The 20,749-nt window shown below is 46.9% G+C and overlaps 1 protein-coding gene across 2 annotated transcripts in view; it reads right to left on the bottom strand.

The window, feature by feature from the left end:
* Nucleotides 1–7,705: 7,705 nt before the first annotated feature.
* Nucleotides 7,706–20,749, bottom strand: part of trmt11 (tRNA methyltransferase 11 homolog) — a 28,656-nt gene continuing 15,612 nt past the window's right edge. For both annotated transcript variants that reach the window (XM_052064764.1, XM_052064765.1), the window contains exons 12-13: nucleotides 20,486–20,606; nucleotides 7,706–8,444 (exon numbers count right to left, since the gene is read on the bottom strand). In XM_052064764.1, coding sequence (XP_051920724.1) covers nucleotides 8,322–8,444; nucleotides 20,486–20,606 — 244 coding nt within the window. In that variant the 3' untranslated portion in view covers nucleotides 7,706–8,321. The remainder of the gene's footprint in view (nucleotides 8,445–20,485; nucleotides 20,607–20,749) is intronic.

Genomic DNA, 20,749 nt, shown 5'->3' with positions numbered 1-20,749 from the left:
ACCCACCCTTTTTGGAGTCCTTGGAGGGTGTGCTGGAGAGTACTCCTGCTGGGAACTCCCTTGTTCTTCTGGGGGACTTCAATGCTCACGTGGGCAATGACAGTGATACCTGGAGGGGCGTGATTGGGATCAGAACCCGAGTGGTGTTTTGTTATTGGACTTCTGTGCTCGTCACGGATTGTCAGTAACGAACACCTTGTTCAAACATAAGGGTGTCCATATGTGCACTTGGCACCAGGACACCCTAGGCCGCAGTTCGATGATCGACTTTGTAGTTGTATCATCGGATTTGCGGCCGCATGTTCTGGACACTCGGGTGAAGAGAGGGGCGGAGCTGTCAACTGATCACCACCTGGTGGTGAGTAGGCTCCGATGGTGGGGGAAGATGCCGGTCCGTCCTGGCAGACCCAAACGTATAGTGAGGGTTTGTTGGGAGTGTCTGGCGGAATCCCCTGTCAGAAGGAGTTTCAACTCCCACCTCCGACAGAGCTTTTCCCATGTTCCGGGGGAGGCGGGGGACATTGAGCCCGAGTGGACCATGTTCCGTGCCTCTATTGTTGAGGCGGCCAATCTGAGTTGTGGCCGTAAGGTGGTTGGTGCCTGTCGTGGCGGCAATCCCCGTACTCGCTGGTGGACACCAGCAGTAAGGGATGACGTCAAGGTGAAGAAGGAGTCCTATCGAGCCTTTATGGCCTGTGGGACCCCAGAGGCAGCTGACGGGTATCCACTGGCCAAGCGGACCGCGGCTTCGGTGGTCGCCGAGGCAAAAACCCGAGCATGGGAAGAGTTCGGTGAGGCCATGGAAGCCAACTTCCGGACGGCTTCGAGGAAATTCTGGTCAACCATCCGACGTCTCAGGAGGGGGAAGCGGTGCACCACTAACACTGTGTACAGTGGGGATGGGGCGCTGCTGACTTCGACTCAGGACGTTGTGAACCGGTGGGCAGAGTACTTCGAAGACCTCCTCAACTCCACCAACACGCCTTCCTTGGAGGAAGCAGAGCCTGGGGACTCTGAGGTGGGCTCTCCTATCTCTGTGGTTGAAGTCACCGATGTGGTTAAAAAGCTCCTCGGTGGCAAGGCCCCAGGGGTGGATGAGATCCCCCCGGAGTTCCTCAAGGCTCTGGATGTTGTGGGGCTGTCCTGGTTGACACGCCTCTGCAACATCGCGTGGTCAACAGGGAGAGTGCCTCTGGATTGGCAGACCGGGGTGGTAGTCCCTCTTTTTAAAAAGGGGGACCGGAGGGTGTGTTCCAACTACAGAGGGATCACACTCCTCAGCCTCCCTGGTAAGGTCTATTCAGGGGTGCTGGAGAGGAGGGTCCGTCAGGAAGTCGAGCCTCAGATTGAGGAGGAGAGGTGTGGTTTTCGTCCCGGCCGTGGAACAGTGGACCAGCTCTACACCCTTAGCAGGGTCCTTGAGGGTATGTGGGAATTCGCCCAACCAGTCCACATGTGTTTTGTGGACTTGGAGAAGGCGTTTGACCGTGTCCCTCGGAGAGTTCTGTGGGGGGTGCTTCGTGGGTATAGGGTACCGAACCCCCTGATACGGGGTGTTCGGTCACTATACCACCGATGTCAGAGTTTGGTTCGCATTGCCGACAGTAAGTCGGAATCGTTTCCAGTGGGGGTAGGACTCCGCCAAGGCTGCCCTTTGTCGCCGATTCTGTTCATAACCTTTATGGACAGAATTTCTAGGCGCAGCCGAAGCGTTGAGGGGGTCCGTTTTGGGGGCCTCAGTATTACATCCCTGCTTTTTGCAGATGATGTGGTGCTGTTGGCTCCTTCAAACGGGGCTCTCCAACTCTCACTGGAGCGCTTCGGAGGTGAGTGTGAAGTGGTTGGGATGAAAATCAGCACCTCCAAATCTGAAACCATGGTCCTCAGTCGGAAAAGGGTGGAGTACCCCCTCCGGGTCGGGGGGGAGATCTTGCCCCAAGTGGAGGAGTTTAAGTATCGTGGGGTCAGTGACCGAGTGAGGGCAGGGGGGAGCGAGAGATCGACAGGCGGATCGGTGCAGCGTCTGCTGTGATGCGGACGTTGTATCGGACTGTCGTGGTGAAGAAGGAGCTGAGCAAAAGGGCGAAGCTCTCAATTTACCGGTCGATCTACGTCCCAACCCTCACCTATGGTCACGAGCTATGGGTCGTGACCGAAAGAACGAGTCCCGCCACTACCTCCTCGGCTCGACTCTGAGTCCCTCCTGGATCACCGAGCTTCTCACCTTTCTCTACGGGAGACCCCGGACACCCTGCGGAGAAAACTCATTTCGGCCGTTTGTATCCGGGATCTCGTTCTTTCGGTCACGACCCATAGCTCGTGACCATAGATGAGGGTTGGAACGTAGATCGACCGGTAAATTGAGAGCTTCACCCTTTGGCTCAGCTCCTTCTTTACCACGACAGACCGAGACAACGTCCACATCACAGCAGACGCTGCACCGATCCGCCTGTCAATCTCTCGCTCCCTCCTGCCCTCACTCGTGAACAAGACCCCAAGATACTTAAACTCCTTCACTTGGGGCAAGAACTCCTCCCCGACCTGGAGGGGGCACTCACCCTTTTCCGACTGAGGACCATGGTTTCAGATTTGGAGGTGCTGATTGTCATCCCAACCGCTTCACACTCGGCTGCGAAACGCTCCAGTGAGAGTTGGAGAGCCCTGCTTGAAGGAGCCAACAAGACCACATCATCTGCAAAAAGCAGAGATGCAATACTGAGGCCACCAAAACGGACCCCCTCAATGCTTCGGCTGCGCCGAGAAATTATGTCCATAAAGGTTATGAACAGAATCAACAATTTTCCTGAAGGTAGGGAATTCATTTCCAGGATCCACAAATACAAAAATCCATTCTTGCATTCGGTTCCATAATTTTTGGCCGAGGAGGTAGTGGCGGGACATAACCTATTTAGCAAGACTCCAACATCTGGTCTAGATAGTGTTGCATCTTGCTCTGTGTGAAAGTTGCCTTTATTTTGAGACTGATAACAGAACATGTCATCAAGGACATGCATTCGTCACCTGATGGCTGTCTGTTCAGATGTTGAGTGGTCTTCCAGAGTCTTTGGGCTCCTTTCAAAATTCCATGGCAACAAAACATGAATATGGACCAAAAAACAATTGACATGAAGTACTGAAGTCCATTTCTTATAGGCCTACACCAGGGGTCGCCAACCAGTCAGAGACGAAGAGCCATTTTTTTTTTACTGAGTTACTGCAAAGAGCCACATCATACCCTTCCACACACACACACACACACACACACACACACACACCACACACATTTTTTGGCCAAAGATCACTCTCGCTGCCTGCACCTGCTTCAACCAAAACATATTCAAAACCTTGTTCATGAACCCAATTCGTCGTGTAGTGCGTGTGACATCACACAAAATACAACCACTGGCCAATCTGTTTTAAACAATATGAAATAGAAAAACCCCCTCCGTGAGTCGTCACCTTACCGTGGTGGAGGGGTTTGTGTGTCCCAATGATCCTAGAAGCTAAGTTGTCTGGGGCTTTATGCCCCTGGCAGGGTCACCCATGGCAAACAGGTTCTAGGTGAGGGGCCAGAAAAAGCACGGCTCAAAGACCCCAATGATGATTACGATAAATGGATCTCGGTTTCCCTTGCCCGGACGCGGGTCACCGGGGCCCCCCTCTGGAGCCAGGCCTGGAGGTGGGGCTCGTTGGCAAGCGCCTGGTGGCCGGGCCTACACCCATGGGGCCCGGCCGGGCACAGCCCGAAGAGGCAACGTGGGTCCCCCTTCCCATGGGCTCACCACCCATGAGAGGGGCCAAAGGGGTCGGGTGCAATGTGAGCTGGGCGGCAGCCAAAGGCGGGGACCCTGGCGGTCCGATCCTCGGCTGCAGAAGCTAGCTCTTGGGACATGGAATGTCACCTCTCTGGCAGGGAAGGAGCCCGAGCTGGTGTGTGAGGCAGAGAATTTCCGACTGGATATAGTCGGACTTGCCTCCACACACAGCCTGGGTTCTGGTACCAGTTCTCTCGAGAGGGGTTGGACTCTCTTCCACTCTGGAGTTGCTCATGGTGAGAGGCGCAGAGCAGGTGTGGGCATACTCATTGCCCCCCGGCTCAGTGCCTGTACATTGGAGTTCACACCGGTAGACGAGAGGGTTGCCTCCCTCCGCCTTCGGGTGGGTGGATGGGTCCTGACTGTTGTTTGTGCATATGCACCAAACAGCAGCTCAGCATACCCACCCTTTTTGGAGTCCCTGGAGGGTGTGCTGGAGAGTACTCCTGCTGGGGACTCCCTTGTTCTGCTGGGGGACTTCAATGCTCACGTGGGCAATGACAGTGAGACCTGGAGGGGCGTGATTGGGAGGAACGGCCCCCCCGATCAGAACCCGAGTGGTGTTTTTGTTATTGGACTTCTGTGCTCGTCACGGATTGTCCATAACGAACACCTTGTTCAAACATAAGAGTGTCCATATGTGCACTTGGCACCAGGACACCCTAGGCCGCAGTTCGATGATCGACTTTGTAGTTGTATCATCGGATTTGCGGCCGCATGTTCTGGACACTCGGGTGAAGAGAGGGGCGGAGCTGTCAACTGATCACCACCTGGTGGTGAGTAGGCTCCGATGGTGGGGGAAGATGCCGGTCCGTCCTGGCAGACCCAAACGTATTGTGAGGGTTTGTTGGGAGCGTCTGGCGGAATCCCCTGTCAGAAGGAGTTTCAACTCCCACCTCCGACAGAGCTTTTCCCATGTTCCGGGGGAGGCAGGGGACATTGAGCCCGAGTGGACCATGTTCCGTGCCTCTATTGTTGAGGCGGCCAATCTGAGTTGTGGCCGTAAGGTGGTTGGTGCCTGTCGTGGCGGCAACCCCCGTACTCGCTGGTGGACACCAGCAGTAAGGGATGCCGTCAAGCTGAAGAAGGAGTCCTATCGAGCCTTTATGGCCTGTGGGACCCCAGAGGCAGCTGATGGGTATCGATTGGCCAAGCGGGCCGCGGCTTCGGTGGTCGCCGAGGCAAAAACCCGAGCGTGGGAAGAGTTCGGTGAGGCCATGGAAGCCGACTTCCGGACGGCTTCGAGGAAATTCTGGTCCACCATCCGACGTCTCAGGAGGGGGAAGCAGTGCACCACTAACACTGTGTACAGTGGGGATGGGGCGCTGCTGACTTCGACTCGGGACGTTGTGAACCGGTGGGCAGAGTACTTCGAAGACCTCAACTCCACCAACACGCCTTCCTTGGAGGAAGCAGAGCCTTGGGACTCTGAGGTGGGCTCTCCTATCTCTGTGGTTGAAGTCACCGATGTGGTTAAAAAGCTCCTCGGTGGCAAGGCCCCGGGGGTGGATGAGATCCGCCCGGAGTTCCTCAGGGCTCTGGATGTTGTGGGGCTGTCCTGGTTGACACGCCTCTGCAACATCGCGTGGACAACAGGGAGAGTGCCTCTGGATTGGCAGACCGGGGTGGTAGTCCCTCTTTTTAAAAAGGGGGACCGGAGGGTGTGTTCCAACTACAGAGGGATCACACTCCTCAGCCTCCCTGGTAAGGTCTATTCAGGGGTGCTGGAGAGGAGGGTCCGTCAGGAAGTCGAGCCTCAGATTGAGGAGGAGCAGTGTGGTTTTCGTCCCGGCCGTGGAACAGTGGACCAGCTCTACACCCTTAGCAGGGTCCTTGAGGGTATGTGGGAATTCGCCCAACCAGTCTACATGTGTTTTGTGGACTTGGAGAAGGCGTTTGACCGTGTCCCTCGGGGAGTTCTGTGGGGGGTGCTTCGTGGGTATGGGGTACCGAACCCCCTGATACGGGCTGTTCGGTCACTATACCACCGATGTCAGAGTTTGGTTCGCATTGCCGGCAGTAAGTCGGAATCGTTTCCAGTGGAGGTAGGACTCCGCCAAGGCTGCCCTTTGTCGCCGATTCTGTTCATAACTTTTATGGACAGAATTTCTAGGCGCAGCCGAAGCGTTGAGGGGGTCCGTTTTGGGGGCCTCAGTATTGCATCCCTGCTTTTTGCAGATGATGTGGTGCTGTTGGCTCCTTCAAACGGGGCTCTCCAACTCTCACTGGAGCGTTTCGCAGCCGAGTGTGAAGCGGTTGGGATGAAAATCAGCACCTCCAAATCTGAAACCATGGTCCTCAGTCGGAAAAGGGTGGAGTGCCCCCTCCGGGTCGGGGAGGAGATCTTACCCCAAGTGGAGGAGTTCAAGTATCTTGGGGTCTTGTTCACGAGTGGGGGTAGGAGGGAGCGGGAGATCGACAGGCGAATCGGTGCAGCGTCTGCTGTGATGCGGACGTTGTATCGGTCTGTCGTGGTGAAGAAGGAGCTGAGCCAAAAGGCGAAGCTCTCAATTTACCGGTCGATCTACGTCCCAACCCTCACCTATGGTCACGAGCTATGGGTCGTGACCGAAAGAACGAGATCCCGGATACAAGCGGCTGAAATGAGTTTTCTCCGCAGGGTGTCCGGGCTCTCCCTTAGAGATAAGGTGAGAAGCTCAGTCATTCGGGAGAGGCTCAGAGTCGAGCCGCTTCTCCTCCACATCGAGAGGAGCCAGATGAGGTGGCTTGGGCATCTGATTCGGATGCCTCCTGAGCGCCTCCCCGGTGAGGTGTTCCGGTCATGTCCCACCGGGAGGAGACCCCGAGGAAGACCCAGGACACGCTGGAGAGACTATGTCACCCAGCTCGCCTGGGAACGACTCGGGATCCCCCGGGGAGAGCTGGAAGAAGTACCATGGGAGAGGGAAGTCTGGGCTTCCCTGCTAAAGCTGTTGCCCCCGCGACCCGGCCCCGGATAAGCGGTAGATGATGGATGGATGGATGGATGAAATAGAAAAACCAAATTACAAGGCACTTTTTTTCATCAAATGTGAAGTTTTACATACATTACAAAAGTTTGTTTCCTTCTTGCAAGCGAGGAGGAAAATAACGCTGAAGAAAATTGTCTCGAATCTAACCAGTCAACTTCAATCATTATGTAAGGTTGTGGTTGCAATTTCACAGACACCATTAAGGGTTGAATCCAGGTGACACCCCATTTTAACAACGTATCAGTGTTCCATTCTCGATGACACACGCCACACCAACATTCTGTTTTTAACAATGTCCCCAAACTTTTAACACAAACTCACCCCTAATTGTAGTCGCTAGTCTGTAATTATGGATTGTGGGGTGTTGTCACCGTTTTGTGGCACCGCAAACAAACAAGAACAAAGCAAGCTTCAAAGGGAAATCCAAGCAGCATTTTTACTTAACTCACTTACTTTTCCAAGTGCAAACCATGGGCTTTGTTTATATTTAACGAAGCAAGTGATAAGTGCAAGTTATGCAATGGCCTTTGATGAAAACAAAACACAAAATACAGCACAAATGGTCTCGCCTAACGTGAAGGTGCCGAGGACTCGCTTCCTTTGAAAAAATAGAACAGGGGAGTGTGGCAGTCTGGCTGATAAACACGAGGGTCTGCAGGCTAGCTCTCAGGAGATGATTAATAAGTCAGATTGCATCATTTTATATGGCCCGTGAAAGCAAATGTTCTGCGTCAACTCACATGATCCTAGCTAAAATTTGTACTGAAATGCAAAATTGTCATGTGTAGTAAATAATGTTGAGATTTTGCAATAATTATGTACCGTGGTTCACAGTCACAAACAATAATTTCACAAGCTATTAACGTTGACTGATTTCAAAACTAGTAGTTTATCAATTTGTTATGCACAAGTCATATGTAATAAGATGATTATGCATTTATTTATTTTCACAGCCATAATGGCCCTACGAGAGAAGATGTATCTCCAAAGTGGACAAAATGAGTTTGAGATACACACACACACACACACACACAAACACAGGATTTTACACAATATAGGGCAAAATATTTTATTGTCTTTTTCATTCTAAGTGATCAAAATCACTGATATTAAAAGTAATTGAAGGGAAACTACTGGTGTAATTTGATTATTTTAATAAGACATGTATTATCTCAGGTGCAAAACTAGTGTGGCCACAGTGTTCATGTTCAAGTTGTTCACAGTGGTTGAGGAATTGTGAGGGAATTTGTGTTTGCTCAAACACTCAAACATTGACTGAAAGACTATATGTGTTGTATTCATGAAACAATTACAAAAAAATACGAATGTGATAAAGCTTTTTGACCATATCATATACCTCTCCGATGTCAATCAAATCTTGCTAAATATCTTTTGTCTTTGGAAAGGATTTTATTTATTTTTTAACGTTCCTCTATCTTGACAGTGACCTTAATGAATTGGTTCGTGTTTGTTTTCTTTGGGAGCTTGCCAACGGTCATTATCTGAGCTTGGAATGATTGAGTCTTCTTTGACATCAGATTTGCTCTCTTTGTTTAAGCCTCTTGTTAAGTCCACTGAAGTACTTCTCTCTGAAGGTGTTGTGTCCCTGGTAGGCACTGAAGCGAGGGTTTGAAAGATGAGCCAGACTGTCCAGTCCCTTTGGAAACACAGACAAAGGTTACAGGTAATACGTTACCCGGCTCCAGAAACAAAATTGTCCATGTATCCATATTCTATTCTGCTTATTAAGGCTGTGGAAAATAATCGATATTAATCGATACATTGATGCGCACGTCCGCGATCCGAGTGCATCGGCTCATTCACTGGGTACGACGCGATTGACGGGTGAAATCGCGATTCATCACGATGCATTAATGGGTATCGGTGAAATCGCGATTCATCACGATGCATTGATGGGTATAGGTAAAATCCGCTTCAATCGCCGTTTTATTCATGTTAAACGTCACATATCTGCCCTTTCCTAGGCGCAATGAATGCACCATCATTGCTTTGCGTTTTGTGTTGAATACGGACGGTAGCCGTGCGTCACATACAGTCCAGTACACAACGAGCGAAACATTATGGAAGTTAGCGCACGCAGCAGCAAGGAAACTACTATATTTAATGCAGCCGCAACATTCAAATCTTATGTTTGGAAATACTATGGCTTCGAAAAGAAAGACGGAAAGCTTGATAAAACCTCCGTAATTTGCAAGGAATGTCGCACTAAGAAGCCATACAACGGCAGCACCACAAATATGCAGACCCACTTAAACCGATGGCACCAGATCACCGACAAGTTTCCCTCGCGCTTCCCCACCCAGTTCCTCGTCGGACACCGGAGAAACTCTTGGTAAACCAGGTCAGGATCAGAAAAAAATTGCCTCTTATTTTGGGAGTCCCCTTGCAACTCACTGTGACCGCGCAATGGCTATAACTAAGGTCACTGCTTATTTCATATGCAAAGACCTCCAGCCTTAGCGTGGTGGACAACGAGGGTTTCAGACAGCTCGTGCACGTTTTGGAACCCAGGTATAAAATACCAGACAGGTCTGTGTTCACTTACAAACATATTCCCGATGTGTACAACAAAGTGAGAAGTGAGATTACTGTGTCGCTGAACAGTGCGCAAAGAGTTGCACTTACAGTGGATGGGTGGACATCTTGCGCTATAGATTCATATATATATATATATAATGAATATTTCATATAAGACACTCAGTGAGAGTCTGTTTGTGTTTACACTATAGCAACAGCTGTGAGTCTCAGGTGCCAAATTGTTTACATTTTCTTTGCACAAAACCCAAATGTGAAAGGGCTTAAATAAGTTGTTTTACAAGTTCTACTCTTTATAAGGAATAAAGCGGTATCCTTTTTGTAATAACATACTGAATTCCATCTTTTTAAAAGCTTTTTTTCTTTGCTTATTTGCATCATGTTTAATTGCACAATATCGCAACAAATTGCATTGTATCGTATCGGATCGCATTGATTTGAACTTAATGTGTATCGAATCGTATCGCATCGTGACGACGGTGAAACGTATCGCATTGTATCGCCAGAAAATTCCATGTATCGTTTAAGTATCGCATCGCTGGCAGTGGATCGTGATGTGTATCGAATCGTCCTAAGTGCTGAGATTCACATCCCTACTGCTTATCCACATTAGGGTTGCAAGTGAGCTAGAGCCTATCCCAGCTGACTTCGAGCAGGCAGGGTACACCCTGGTGTGGACACAAGTCAATCGCAAGGAAGCAATTTTTCTTCAAAATTCAATTTGACAACATAGCCACAACAAAGGCGGGATGAAATGACGAATCTGCCTGCAAGTGATGACTCCAATTGCTGGCAGTAATTTGTCAACACTTTTTTTTCCCCACTTATGCGTCCAAGCAACACAAAAATTACGGGTAGGTTTCCACCCTCAAGATTTACAAAACTTCAGTACAGTTTTCAGTAAACTTCAGTACAACTTCACTTATAGAAGTTAATGGGGACCAGGACCCTGCTGCAATAAGTGAAAACCCGTGAAGGAGGGCTTACTCAGCCACTAGGAATTTTGGTCCAAGTGTATGTGGGTAAGCAGCATGTTGAAAATATGTAAATTGTGACAATAACCATGACAAACCGAGACAAAGACGACAGCAGTACACGTATTTACTGAAATCTTATACAGTAATTAACATTCATCAGCATAGCCTTCAGAAGAATCTGTGCTTGGTGGTTGCACCTTCTCGGCAGCATGTGTGTAACAGCGCTGATTTTGATTTGGAGGAAGGTCGGCACCATTTGACTGTCGTTGCTGGACAGCCCCGGTGCGAATGTGTTTTGCACCTGTCATGGGCAGCATTTTCACAGCCCCGCTTTGTTCAGCGGAAAGGTCGGTGCTGTTGGACAGTCTGCGGCTGGATGGATGATGCATGGCTTGAGGAGCCGACGTGGAGAAGAAAGGAGCATCAGCGCGATGCATATGTGGAACTGGGAGTCGCGGCTTGGAATTGAAGCAGATTTACGTGGGACAGGAGATGAGAGCAAATCTCTTTTTTGTTAATGGACGCTACAGCTGACGTGTGCACATTTTCAGCATGACGTCTTTGATCCATTAGTGAAAAGGACACTTTGAATCACTCCTTTTTCATCTACAACTGCTTCAAACAACAAAGTGTATACAGGAAATGTTGTTAAGATTGCATGACTGTCTGTGTCCTGTGTGATCAGAATCAGAATCATCTTTATTGGCCAAGTATGTAGAACACACAAGGAATTTGTCTCCGGGATAACACGCTGCACTAGTATCATCGTAGACAACAAAATCATTGAACCATTTTAGAGTAACCAGTAGTTTTGTACTACCATTTTGTGGTGCAAGAAGAGTGACTACGTCAATGACTGTTTAAGGAGTTAATGGCTAGAGGGAAGAAGCTGTTTAAGTGTCTACTGGATTTGGTGCGCATGGATCTGTAGCGTCTGCCTGAGGGGAGTGGCTGAAAAAGGTGGTGGGCAGGGTGCGGGGGATCCAGGAGGATTTTCCGTGCCCTTGTCTTGATTCTTGCAGTGTGCAAGTCCTCAAGAGTGGGTAGGGCGGTGCCAACGATTTTTTCTGCCGTCCTAACTGTCCGTTGAAGTCGGATTTTGTCCTTTTTTGTGGCGGCCCCAAACCAAACCGTGATGAAAGAACACAGGATTGATTCGATGACTGCCGTGTAGAACTGTCGTAGCACCTCCTGTGGCATGCCATGCTTCCTCAGCAGCCTCAGGAAGTACATCCGCTGCCGGGCCCTTTTCAGGATGGAGATGGTGTTGACTTCCCACTTCATGTCCTGGGAGACTGTGATTCCCAGGAACTTGAAGGTCTCGACGGTTGACACAGGGCAGTTGGATAGTGTGAGGGGCAACTGAGGAGAAGAATGTTTCCTGAAGTCCACGATCATCTCTACAGTCTTGAGCGTGTTCAGCCCGAGGTGGTGTCGGCTGCACCAGAGCTCCAGCTGCTCCACTTGTTGGCGGTACGCAGACTCGTCGCCGTCTTTGATGAGACCGATGACCGTGGTGTCGTCTGCGAACAGTTTGACAGCTGGATCTGTTGAGGTGCAATTGTTTGTGTAGAGAGAGAAGAGCAGTGGCAAGAGGACACATCCCTGTGGGACTCCAGTGCTGGTGGTGCGTATTGATGATGTTGTTGCACCCAGTCTCACCTGTTGTGTCCGTCCCGTCAGGAAGCTGAGGATCCACTGGCAGATCGTAGGGGACACACCGAGGTGTAGTAGTTTGGGGGTGAGGAGTTCCGGGATGATGGTGTTGAACGCAGAGCTGAAATCCACAAACAGAATCCTTGCGTAGGTCCCTGTGCTGTCGAGGTGCTTGAGGATGTAGTGCAGACCTATGTTGACTGCGTCTTCCACAGACCTGTTTGCCCGGTAGGCAAACTGGAGAGGGTCCAGCAGGGGTCCAGTGACGTTCTCTAGGTGGTTCAGCACAAGGCGTTCAAAGGACTTCATGACCACAGACGTCAGGGCAACAGGCCTATAGTCGTTCAATTCCGATGTTGCCGATTTCTTGGGAACTGGGATGATGGTAGACTGTTTGAAGCAGCATGGGACCTCACACAGCTCCAGGGATCTGTTGAAGATTTGTGTGAAGACCGGAGCCAGCTGGTCAGCGCAGACTTTCAGGCAGGAGGGGGACACTTTGTCAGGCCCCGGTGCTTTCTTGATCTTTTGCTGCTTGAAGAGCCGTCTCACGTCCTGTTTGTGGATCTGTAGTGGAGAAAAAGAGGGTGGGTGGGGGGGGGGGGGGGGGTAGAGTGGTTTCTGGTAGAGGTGGGTGTGTGTGGGAAATGGGGGTGTCCTTTTCAAATCGGCAGAAAAACATGTTTAGTTCATTAGGAAGACCCTTATTGTTCACTGTTTGGGGGGATGGCATTCTATAGTTAGTGATTGCTTTCAGGCCATTCCATACAGATGCAGAGTCGTTAGCAGAGAACTGTTTTTTCAGCCTCTCTGCATAGCTTCTCTTAGTGATGTTAATTTCCTTTGTCAATTGGTTTCGGTCATGTTAGTACAGTGCCCGATCTCCACTTCTAAATGCGGCCTCTTTCTCTTTCCTGAGTTGCCTGAGTTTGGGCTTGTTACCACCATGGCTTGTTATTGTTGAAGGAGCGGAAGGACTTCGTTGGTACACACATGTCCTCACAGAAACTAATGTATGATGTTACAGTGTCTGTGTATTCATCCAGTGTGCCCGTTGAAGTTTCAAAGACGCCCCAATCAGTGCAGTCTAAGCATTCTTGTAGAGCTAGCTTTGCTTCATCTGTCCATTTTTTCACAGTCTTAACAACCGGTTTAACACATTTGAGTTTCTGTCTGTATGTAGGTATTAAGTGGATTAAATTGTGGTCAGAAAGACCCAATGCTGCACGGGCGACCGGCGATCGGTATGCATTTTTGATTGTTGTATAGCAGTGGTCTAGAATGTTGCCTTCTCTGGTGAAACAGTCGATGTGCTGCTTATATCTGGGAAGTTCACGGTTAAGATGTGTTCTATTAAAATCGGCCAAAATGATCAGGAGTGACTCTGGGTATTTTAGTTCGAGTTTGTTTACTTGTTCGGCTAGCGTTTGTATCGCCGTGTTAGTGTTAGCTTGTGCCGCAATGTAAACACCGACTCGTAAAAAGGAAGTGGACTCACGTGGCGAGTAGAATGGCTTGCAGTTTAAAGACAGCGACTCCAGGTCCGGGCTGCAGTGTGCGTCGAGCTTCGTGACATCAGTGCACCATTCTTCGTTGATATAGAAGCAAATCCCACCACCTTTCGATTTCCCCGATAGCTCCGTGTCCCGGTCGGCTCGGAGAAGGCGGAAGCCGGGTAGATGTAGCGCGGAATCTGGGTGGCGGTCACTGAGCCAGGTTTCAGTGAAGCAGAGCGCAGCAGAACGTGCAAAGGTTTTGTTGGTCTTTGTGAGGAGAAGAAGTTCATCCATCTTGTTTGGCAGAGATCGTAGATTAGCAAGATGGATCGATGGGAGCGGGGTTCGAAATCCGCGCTGCCGGAGCTTGACGAGCACGCCGGCTCGCTTCCCCCTCCTCCGGTGGCGTTTCCATGCTCCGCTCGCGATTAGCTCCGAAAAACCTTGTGGATTTTCGTGTGCTGGTGAAAAAAGACCGAGCGTAGACTCCCCAACGCGCAGCAACTTTTCCCTCGTGTAAGTAAGCCACTCAGGGTCGCCAAAAACAAACGAAAATGACAAAAACAGGGATAATACTAGGGAGCGTGTGACCGAGGCTGCCATACCTGTCGGCGCCTGATGACATATCACGTAATATGGTGTGAATTAGCTCAGCTCGTTCTTGAACCATGTCAATGTTTTCACCTCTTCATTCATGGGATATGAACACACTCTATTGTCATTTTTTTTACTCCTACCACCACCTCATTGGATTGCGCTTTAAATACAGACTCTAATTTTTAATTTGAGGGGATTTATGGAACATCCAAATCAGGTAAATGTCCTTGGAATTAAACAGTTAGTCGGTCAATATGCCAAGCGTTTTTTAATGATGGGGGGAGAGGCTAGCTGCATGCTAGCATTGAATATCCTTGGGTTAAAACCAAGTTTCCGAAAGAAACAAAACACCTCATTCATGAACATTGCTATATGCAGCCACTTGTAATTCCACCGTCCGTTTTATTTATCAGAGATCTTGCGCCGTATACAGTGCAAAACTCGGGAGTGATGGCTTACAATAATGAAGCTAGTGGCATTATGAACCCATAAAGAGTAGCCTCCAAGGAAAAAGAACAACAACAAAAAAAGCAGGACTGTCCCCACTGCAATATGATTGATAGCTGCATCGCAGAAAGCATATGAAGCAAATGTCATTATGTGCCGGTGTCACCAAGGGTGAGCACCCGTGGAAAAAGGAGCTGCATGTGGGACTGAAGAAATAGCTTTGGACCAAACCTAAATGTTTAAAGCGGTTGATTTTGATGTTTTTAAATGAACAAAATGGTTTTAAATGAACAAAATGTGTGTCTATGTGTATAGACATACACACAACACATTAATTGGCAGACAATTTGACCTTCTATTTCACCGAGTGCGAAGTGTTTGATTGCGCCATTTAGTGCCAAAACACTGGAACAGTAAACACCGTGATGATACAGACCAAGCAAGTCATGCGGGCAAATGACTTAAGATGGGTGGGTAAGAGTGGGTGGAGGCCTTCTTGTAAGGAGAAAACATTTCAGCCAGAATAGATGTATTTGTCTCATTGCAGCTCTCGGTGAAAGGGATACCAGAGAGCCTGCGCGAGGCACTGCCAGATGGGGAAGCTTCAATGACTGCCTTTCCACATGCATATACATGCTCATGACACATATTCGTGGGGTTACATATTCAAGAAAAGTTGATGCAAACCAATAAAAGGGGAGGATAGGCAGTTAGACACATGCTCTCATTTTACATGAATTATGTCATAACGTGGTTGGTGTGCATTCTCACACACACTGATGCAAACACACAAGTTGTTACTGTGCAGATGTGTTTCTGTCTCTTATAATTAGGAAATCACACTCTGTAAAAGTCCTCACTTTACTGAAATACATTCTTTCATCAGGTGCACAAGTGTCGAACCTAGAAATAATATTCTTGAAACCCTTCACATTTTCTCGACAGAAAAATAATTCGCAAAAAATTTTCACAACAGTGCATCCACAAATAAAGGTGAAAGTTGAGATGTTCCGATCAGGGTTTTCAGCTACCGAGGCAGATTACTACGTTGGTCACAAACCATTGTTATTTTCTAAGAGCAGCTTTCTGCAAATTTCCTATCCGGAATAAAACACATAGATAATCACTACTCACGTTTAGCAGGGGTGTCAAACATACAGCCTGCAGGCCGGAACTGGCCCGCAAGAAGGTTTGATGAGGCCCGCAAGATAATTTAAAAGTGACAAAATGCATAAAAGACACGTAATTAATATTTTTAATAAGGTGAAATTCATGGAACATCAGCTAGTGGGACACACTGTTTTGATCAGAGGAAAAGACAACATTGTTTTGATCAGAGAAGAAGACAACAGCAGCCTCAATCTGCCACTGAGACAGACCCAACACAGCAGATGCTATCAAGGACATGTGAATACTTTATTCTTAACACATATTATAGCACTCTCCTTAGTTTGTAAGGTGTAGGCAGGGATTACATTTAGATTTGATATGCTCGTGTAAATGGTTTAAAAAATTCCTTTCTTTATAAATCTCTATGAATCTTAAAAGTGCATAACTATATTTTTCAATACCAATTACTTGCCTTTGTACAGTCAGTGGGATCAGTTGCAATGCATATATGTGAATGATAAAAGTAAATAGCACATTTGTCTAAGGAAATCTTAGGTGCTTCATGAAATGTTTTGTAAAAGACATGTTCATTAAATTTCAAAATTTTCCTAATGGTCTTGTGCTTCTTTAAACCAAAACAAAGGAAAGACATTATTTTGGTTTAATTGGTATAATTTTTAATGGTCCGGCCCACTTGATATCTACAGAGGCCGTATGCAGGGATGAGAGTGGCTCGTGATGGGGGAAAAAAAAAGAAGGGGCATGGCCGGGATGGGGCGTGGCCAGGACGGGGCGGAGCCATTTACAAAAGTGGCACTAAACATGCTGAGGATGAAGTGTATTCAATTTACACACTATTTGAAACTTTAACGAAAAAAAAATCCCAAGATTGTTCACTATTCTTTCAACTGAAAATGTGTGCAATTTTGCTTCTGCATTCCTGGTGAGCACCAACATGTAACTACAAATTTGCTGCTCAAAATCAAAACTAAAAAAGGATAGCATTCCCTGCCATATTTAAGATTTGTTCATGACTTGTATTCATAAAGTGTTGTGTAAATGTGATAAAAAGCTCTTGATTCTTACTTCATACAGTGATAGTGAAGTCCCGCACTGTTTACTATATACAGTATGTGTTATGAATGTATTTTATTATATAGAGCTCTCCATCCCCTCGATCCGGATAGAATGACATCGTCACACACTGTACACAGAGCTTTACCGGCGACATCGAGCTTTTTCACAAAATCCGACACAAGCACAATGGTTCCTCTTTACTGTTTCCTACTGGGGACACCGTCAGCTTTCTATCCATCCAGTCCCATCGAAACGTGTTTTTCAGATCCGCATCTACCTGACGCACTTTAGCTTCGTCGCGAGTCTCGATAACATTCGGCATTCGTGAGAAAGGGGTTTAGGAAGGCGAACATGGATTGGTTGTGATTTGCATTGCCAATATAGCGACAATCACAAGTAAGACATTGGTTTTAGCCCATACAGGAAGTAAAGATAAACTAACGCTTAAAAAATGGGATTCAAAATGGATTCTTGCAAACATTACGAGCCCCGAATCTGCCAAAGACAAGTCCGCCCCCACCCCTGAATTTTTTTTTACAGATTTGGAAAAACATAAAATAGGTCCATTTTGACCGAAAAAAGTGGAATTCCGGCAAAAAGTGGAATCATCTCATCCCAGCGTATGTGGCCCACAATGTTAAATGAGTTTAACACCCCTGAGATCGAGCCTTGCATTCCAATTAGAATGAAACCAAATTATAGAATGGAATGAAAATTCACTTGTTTAAAGGTGTGGAATATTCCCTTTGTCAATCCATCTGGAGTATAACAATGAAATTAATAATTTCATCATTGCTCTCATTAAGTCTAAGTATGACAAAAAGTTGTCCAAGGAAAATAAGAGTACCTCAAGTAACATTTTGTTTTTCGACTGTAATTTCTCTATGTGAACACTAGGTGACACCCCATAAACTTGGAGAAAAGAAGAAAGTTGATTTGACGTCATATCATGGTGTTCAACTCAACTGTATTTATAAAGCACTCTCAGCTCCATCGTGAATATGAGGAAAAATAAATAAATACAAGGCGATTACTGCAGCGATCAGACTTGAATGGCAACAAGTGCAGACAGCAACCGTCGCCCATTCTGAAATGGATTCAAAATTCTGAAACCATTTGATGAAAAAACGCCATCAAAGGCTTCCAACTTCTGAGCTGAGCGCAACGAAGCGGGATGCTAATGCTAAGCTAGCCCTTTGCCGGCGGCGACGCTCGTTCATGTCAAAAGCAAACCCAATGCTTGTGCATTAAAAATAAGGCAGAGCTTGCTCGATTATCCAACGCTTTTCATTAGGCTGATTTTTTTTATGTCAACGCCAGAAAGTGTGCTTTAAATACAGAGCAGATATCCCAGATTTTTTTGTTTTTGTGGTGCCAATGAACAGAACAGAGGAACACTGCACAGGCATGTCATATGATGTCGCCAATTCGGTTCCCAGAGTGCATTACGTGGTGCAATATATTTAATGAATGAAGTTATCAGGGCGTTAATCTTTGTCATATAGGTGTGTTTTTGTGAGCAGCCTTGCATTCCAATTAGAATGAAACTAAATTATAGAATGGAATGAAAATTCACTTGTTTAAAGGTGTGGAATATTCCCTTTGTCAATCCATCTGGAGTATAACAATGAAATTAATAATTTCATCATTGCTCTCATTAAGTCTAAGTATGACAAAAAGTTGTCCAAGGAAAATAAGAGTACCTCAAGTAACATTTTGTTTTTTGACTGTAATTTCTCTATGTGAACACTAGGTGACACCCCATAAACTTGGAGAAAAGAAGAAAGTTGATGTGACGTCATATCATGGTGCTCAACTCAACTGTATTTATAAAGCACTCTCAGCTCCATCGTGAATATGAGGAAAAATAAATAAATACAAGGCAATTACTGCAGCGATCAGACTTGAATGGCAACAAGTGCAGACAGCAACCGTCGCCCATTCTGAAATGGATTCAAAATTCTGAAACCATTTGATGAAAAAACGCCATCAAAGGCTTCCAACTTCTGAGCTGAGCGCAACGAAGCGGGATGCTAATGCTAAGCTAGCCCTTTGCCGGCGGCGACGCTCGTTCATGTCAAAAGCAAACCCAATGCTTGTGCATTAAAAATAAGCCAGAGCTTGCTCGATTATCCAACGCTTTTCATTAGGCTGATTTTTTTTATGTCAACGCCAGAAAGTGTGCTTTAAATACAGAGCAGATATCCCAGATTTTTTTGTTTTTGTGGTGCCAATGAACAGAACAGAGGAACACTGCACAGGCATGTCATATGATGTCGCCAATTCGGTTCCCAGAGTGCATTACGTGGTGCAATATATTTAATGAATGAAGTTATCAGGGCGTTAATCTTTGTCATATAGGGGTGTTTTTGTGAGCAGTAGTTGAATGTGTGTCAAATGTACATGCTAACATTTATCACGGGTTTATTAATGTATTCATTCATTCATTTATTTATAAACAAACTGCAACTAAGCTGTGTGTTATACAGTGACATCCCTGACGTCTTTAACAATGTGTCGGGCATTTCAGGTAAAAAAATGAATGTAGAAATAGTAATATATCTATTCATCTTTTCTTAAGATAGATCCAGATAATTCTTAAGAGGAGAGAAATAATCACTCCCCGACCAGAACCAGAATTATATACAGAGGGTGATGTCACTCTCCTACCCCAATTATCGATCGACCATTAGAGGCAATGACAGGATTCACGGATCACACTTTTGACTGTCCGTCGAGGCACAAGCAATTTACTCTGAGCAGCTAATCGGATGCATTCCTCTCTATCTTCCACGGATCTAGCTACAGTATCTACACACCTAGATAGTGAGGTCCCTCTTGGCCAATCGGAGGCCAGGATGAAGCTCGTTAAGCCAGTGGCAGAGCAGCTATGAGTATGTTGCATTCAGGAAACTCAGAGCTGTATAAGGAATAAAAATCGTTCACTATTGAGCATCTCAGCCCGGGACAGAAAGAGACTGGAGCGACTGGTCAGGAAGGCCCAGACTGGTCCTGGGTTGCTCCCTTGACACTCTGGAGGAGGTGGGCAACAGAAGGATGCTAACTAAGCTAAAAGCTATGATGGCCAGTCCCTCCCACCCCCTCCAGCCCGCCCTGACAGCACTTGGTAGCTCCTTCAGCCAGAGACTGTTACACCCGCGCTGCAAGAAGGAGAGATACCGACGCTCGTTCCTACCGACTGCTGTCAGGCTGATGAATAAAAAATAACAATCATAATAATAATAATAATAATTAAATGATGTGAAGGAAAATTGTAAATGGTACTGCGATTTATCCTTTTTGTGTTCATATTGCATTTAATTGAAAGATGGTTGTTGTTTTTTTCTCTTTCTTCTTTCTACATACATTCTTGCTGCTGGAGGCTGTAAATTTCCCCAGTGTGGGACGAATAAAGGATATCTTATCTTATTGCAGTAAAACTCATGCTAATAGAGTCACTTACATGTCGCCATTTTGTATCCAATGAGAGTAAATAGCGGCACGGACAGCATTATTCCGTAGTATCGAGCAGGACTTGTGTTTGCGCCACTGCATGCTTCTGTATGGCTTGCGGGTTCCGGGTAGTAGAAATTCCATTGTTATGAATTGATCGTTAATTTAACATCGTAGTAGGAAATTTTAATGCATAGGTTTTTAGTCCGGGTGAAGGAATTTCCTTTTGAAAGAACTCCGTAGATGGGAATATTTACTGTGTAAGATTGAGTTTGTGTAAGATTGTATTGAACCTCCCCAAAAACAAACACAAACACACACACACACACCTCTTGTTCTTTGACTTTCTCCATGGTGATTAGGCGACGAGACGTGTGGCTTGATAACATCTGTTCACAGTTGCTAATGAGCCGCAGACACGGATGGAGGGGAACCATCTCTTCACAGTACCTGCAAACATGTAAATATATTAATTAATAATAATAATAATACATTTTATTTATAAGCGCCTTCAGACACCCAAGGACACTTTACAATAACAAAAAACACAAAACAATACGGGTTGAGCAGCGGCAGTCAAAACGCGCCAGCGT

The sequence above is a fragment of the Hippocampus zosterae genome, chromosome 5, assembly GCF_025434085.1.
Source record: "Hippocampus zosterae strain Florida chromosome 5, ASM2543408v3, whole genome shotgun sequence".
Taxonomy (NCBI): Eukaryota; Metazoa; Chordata; class Actinopteri; order Syngnathiformes; family Syngnathidae; genus Hippocampus; species Hippocampus zosterae.
This window is presented reverse-complemented; position numbering and strand designations above follow the sequence as displayed.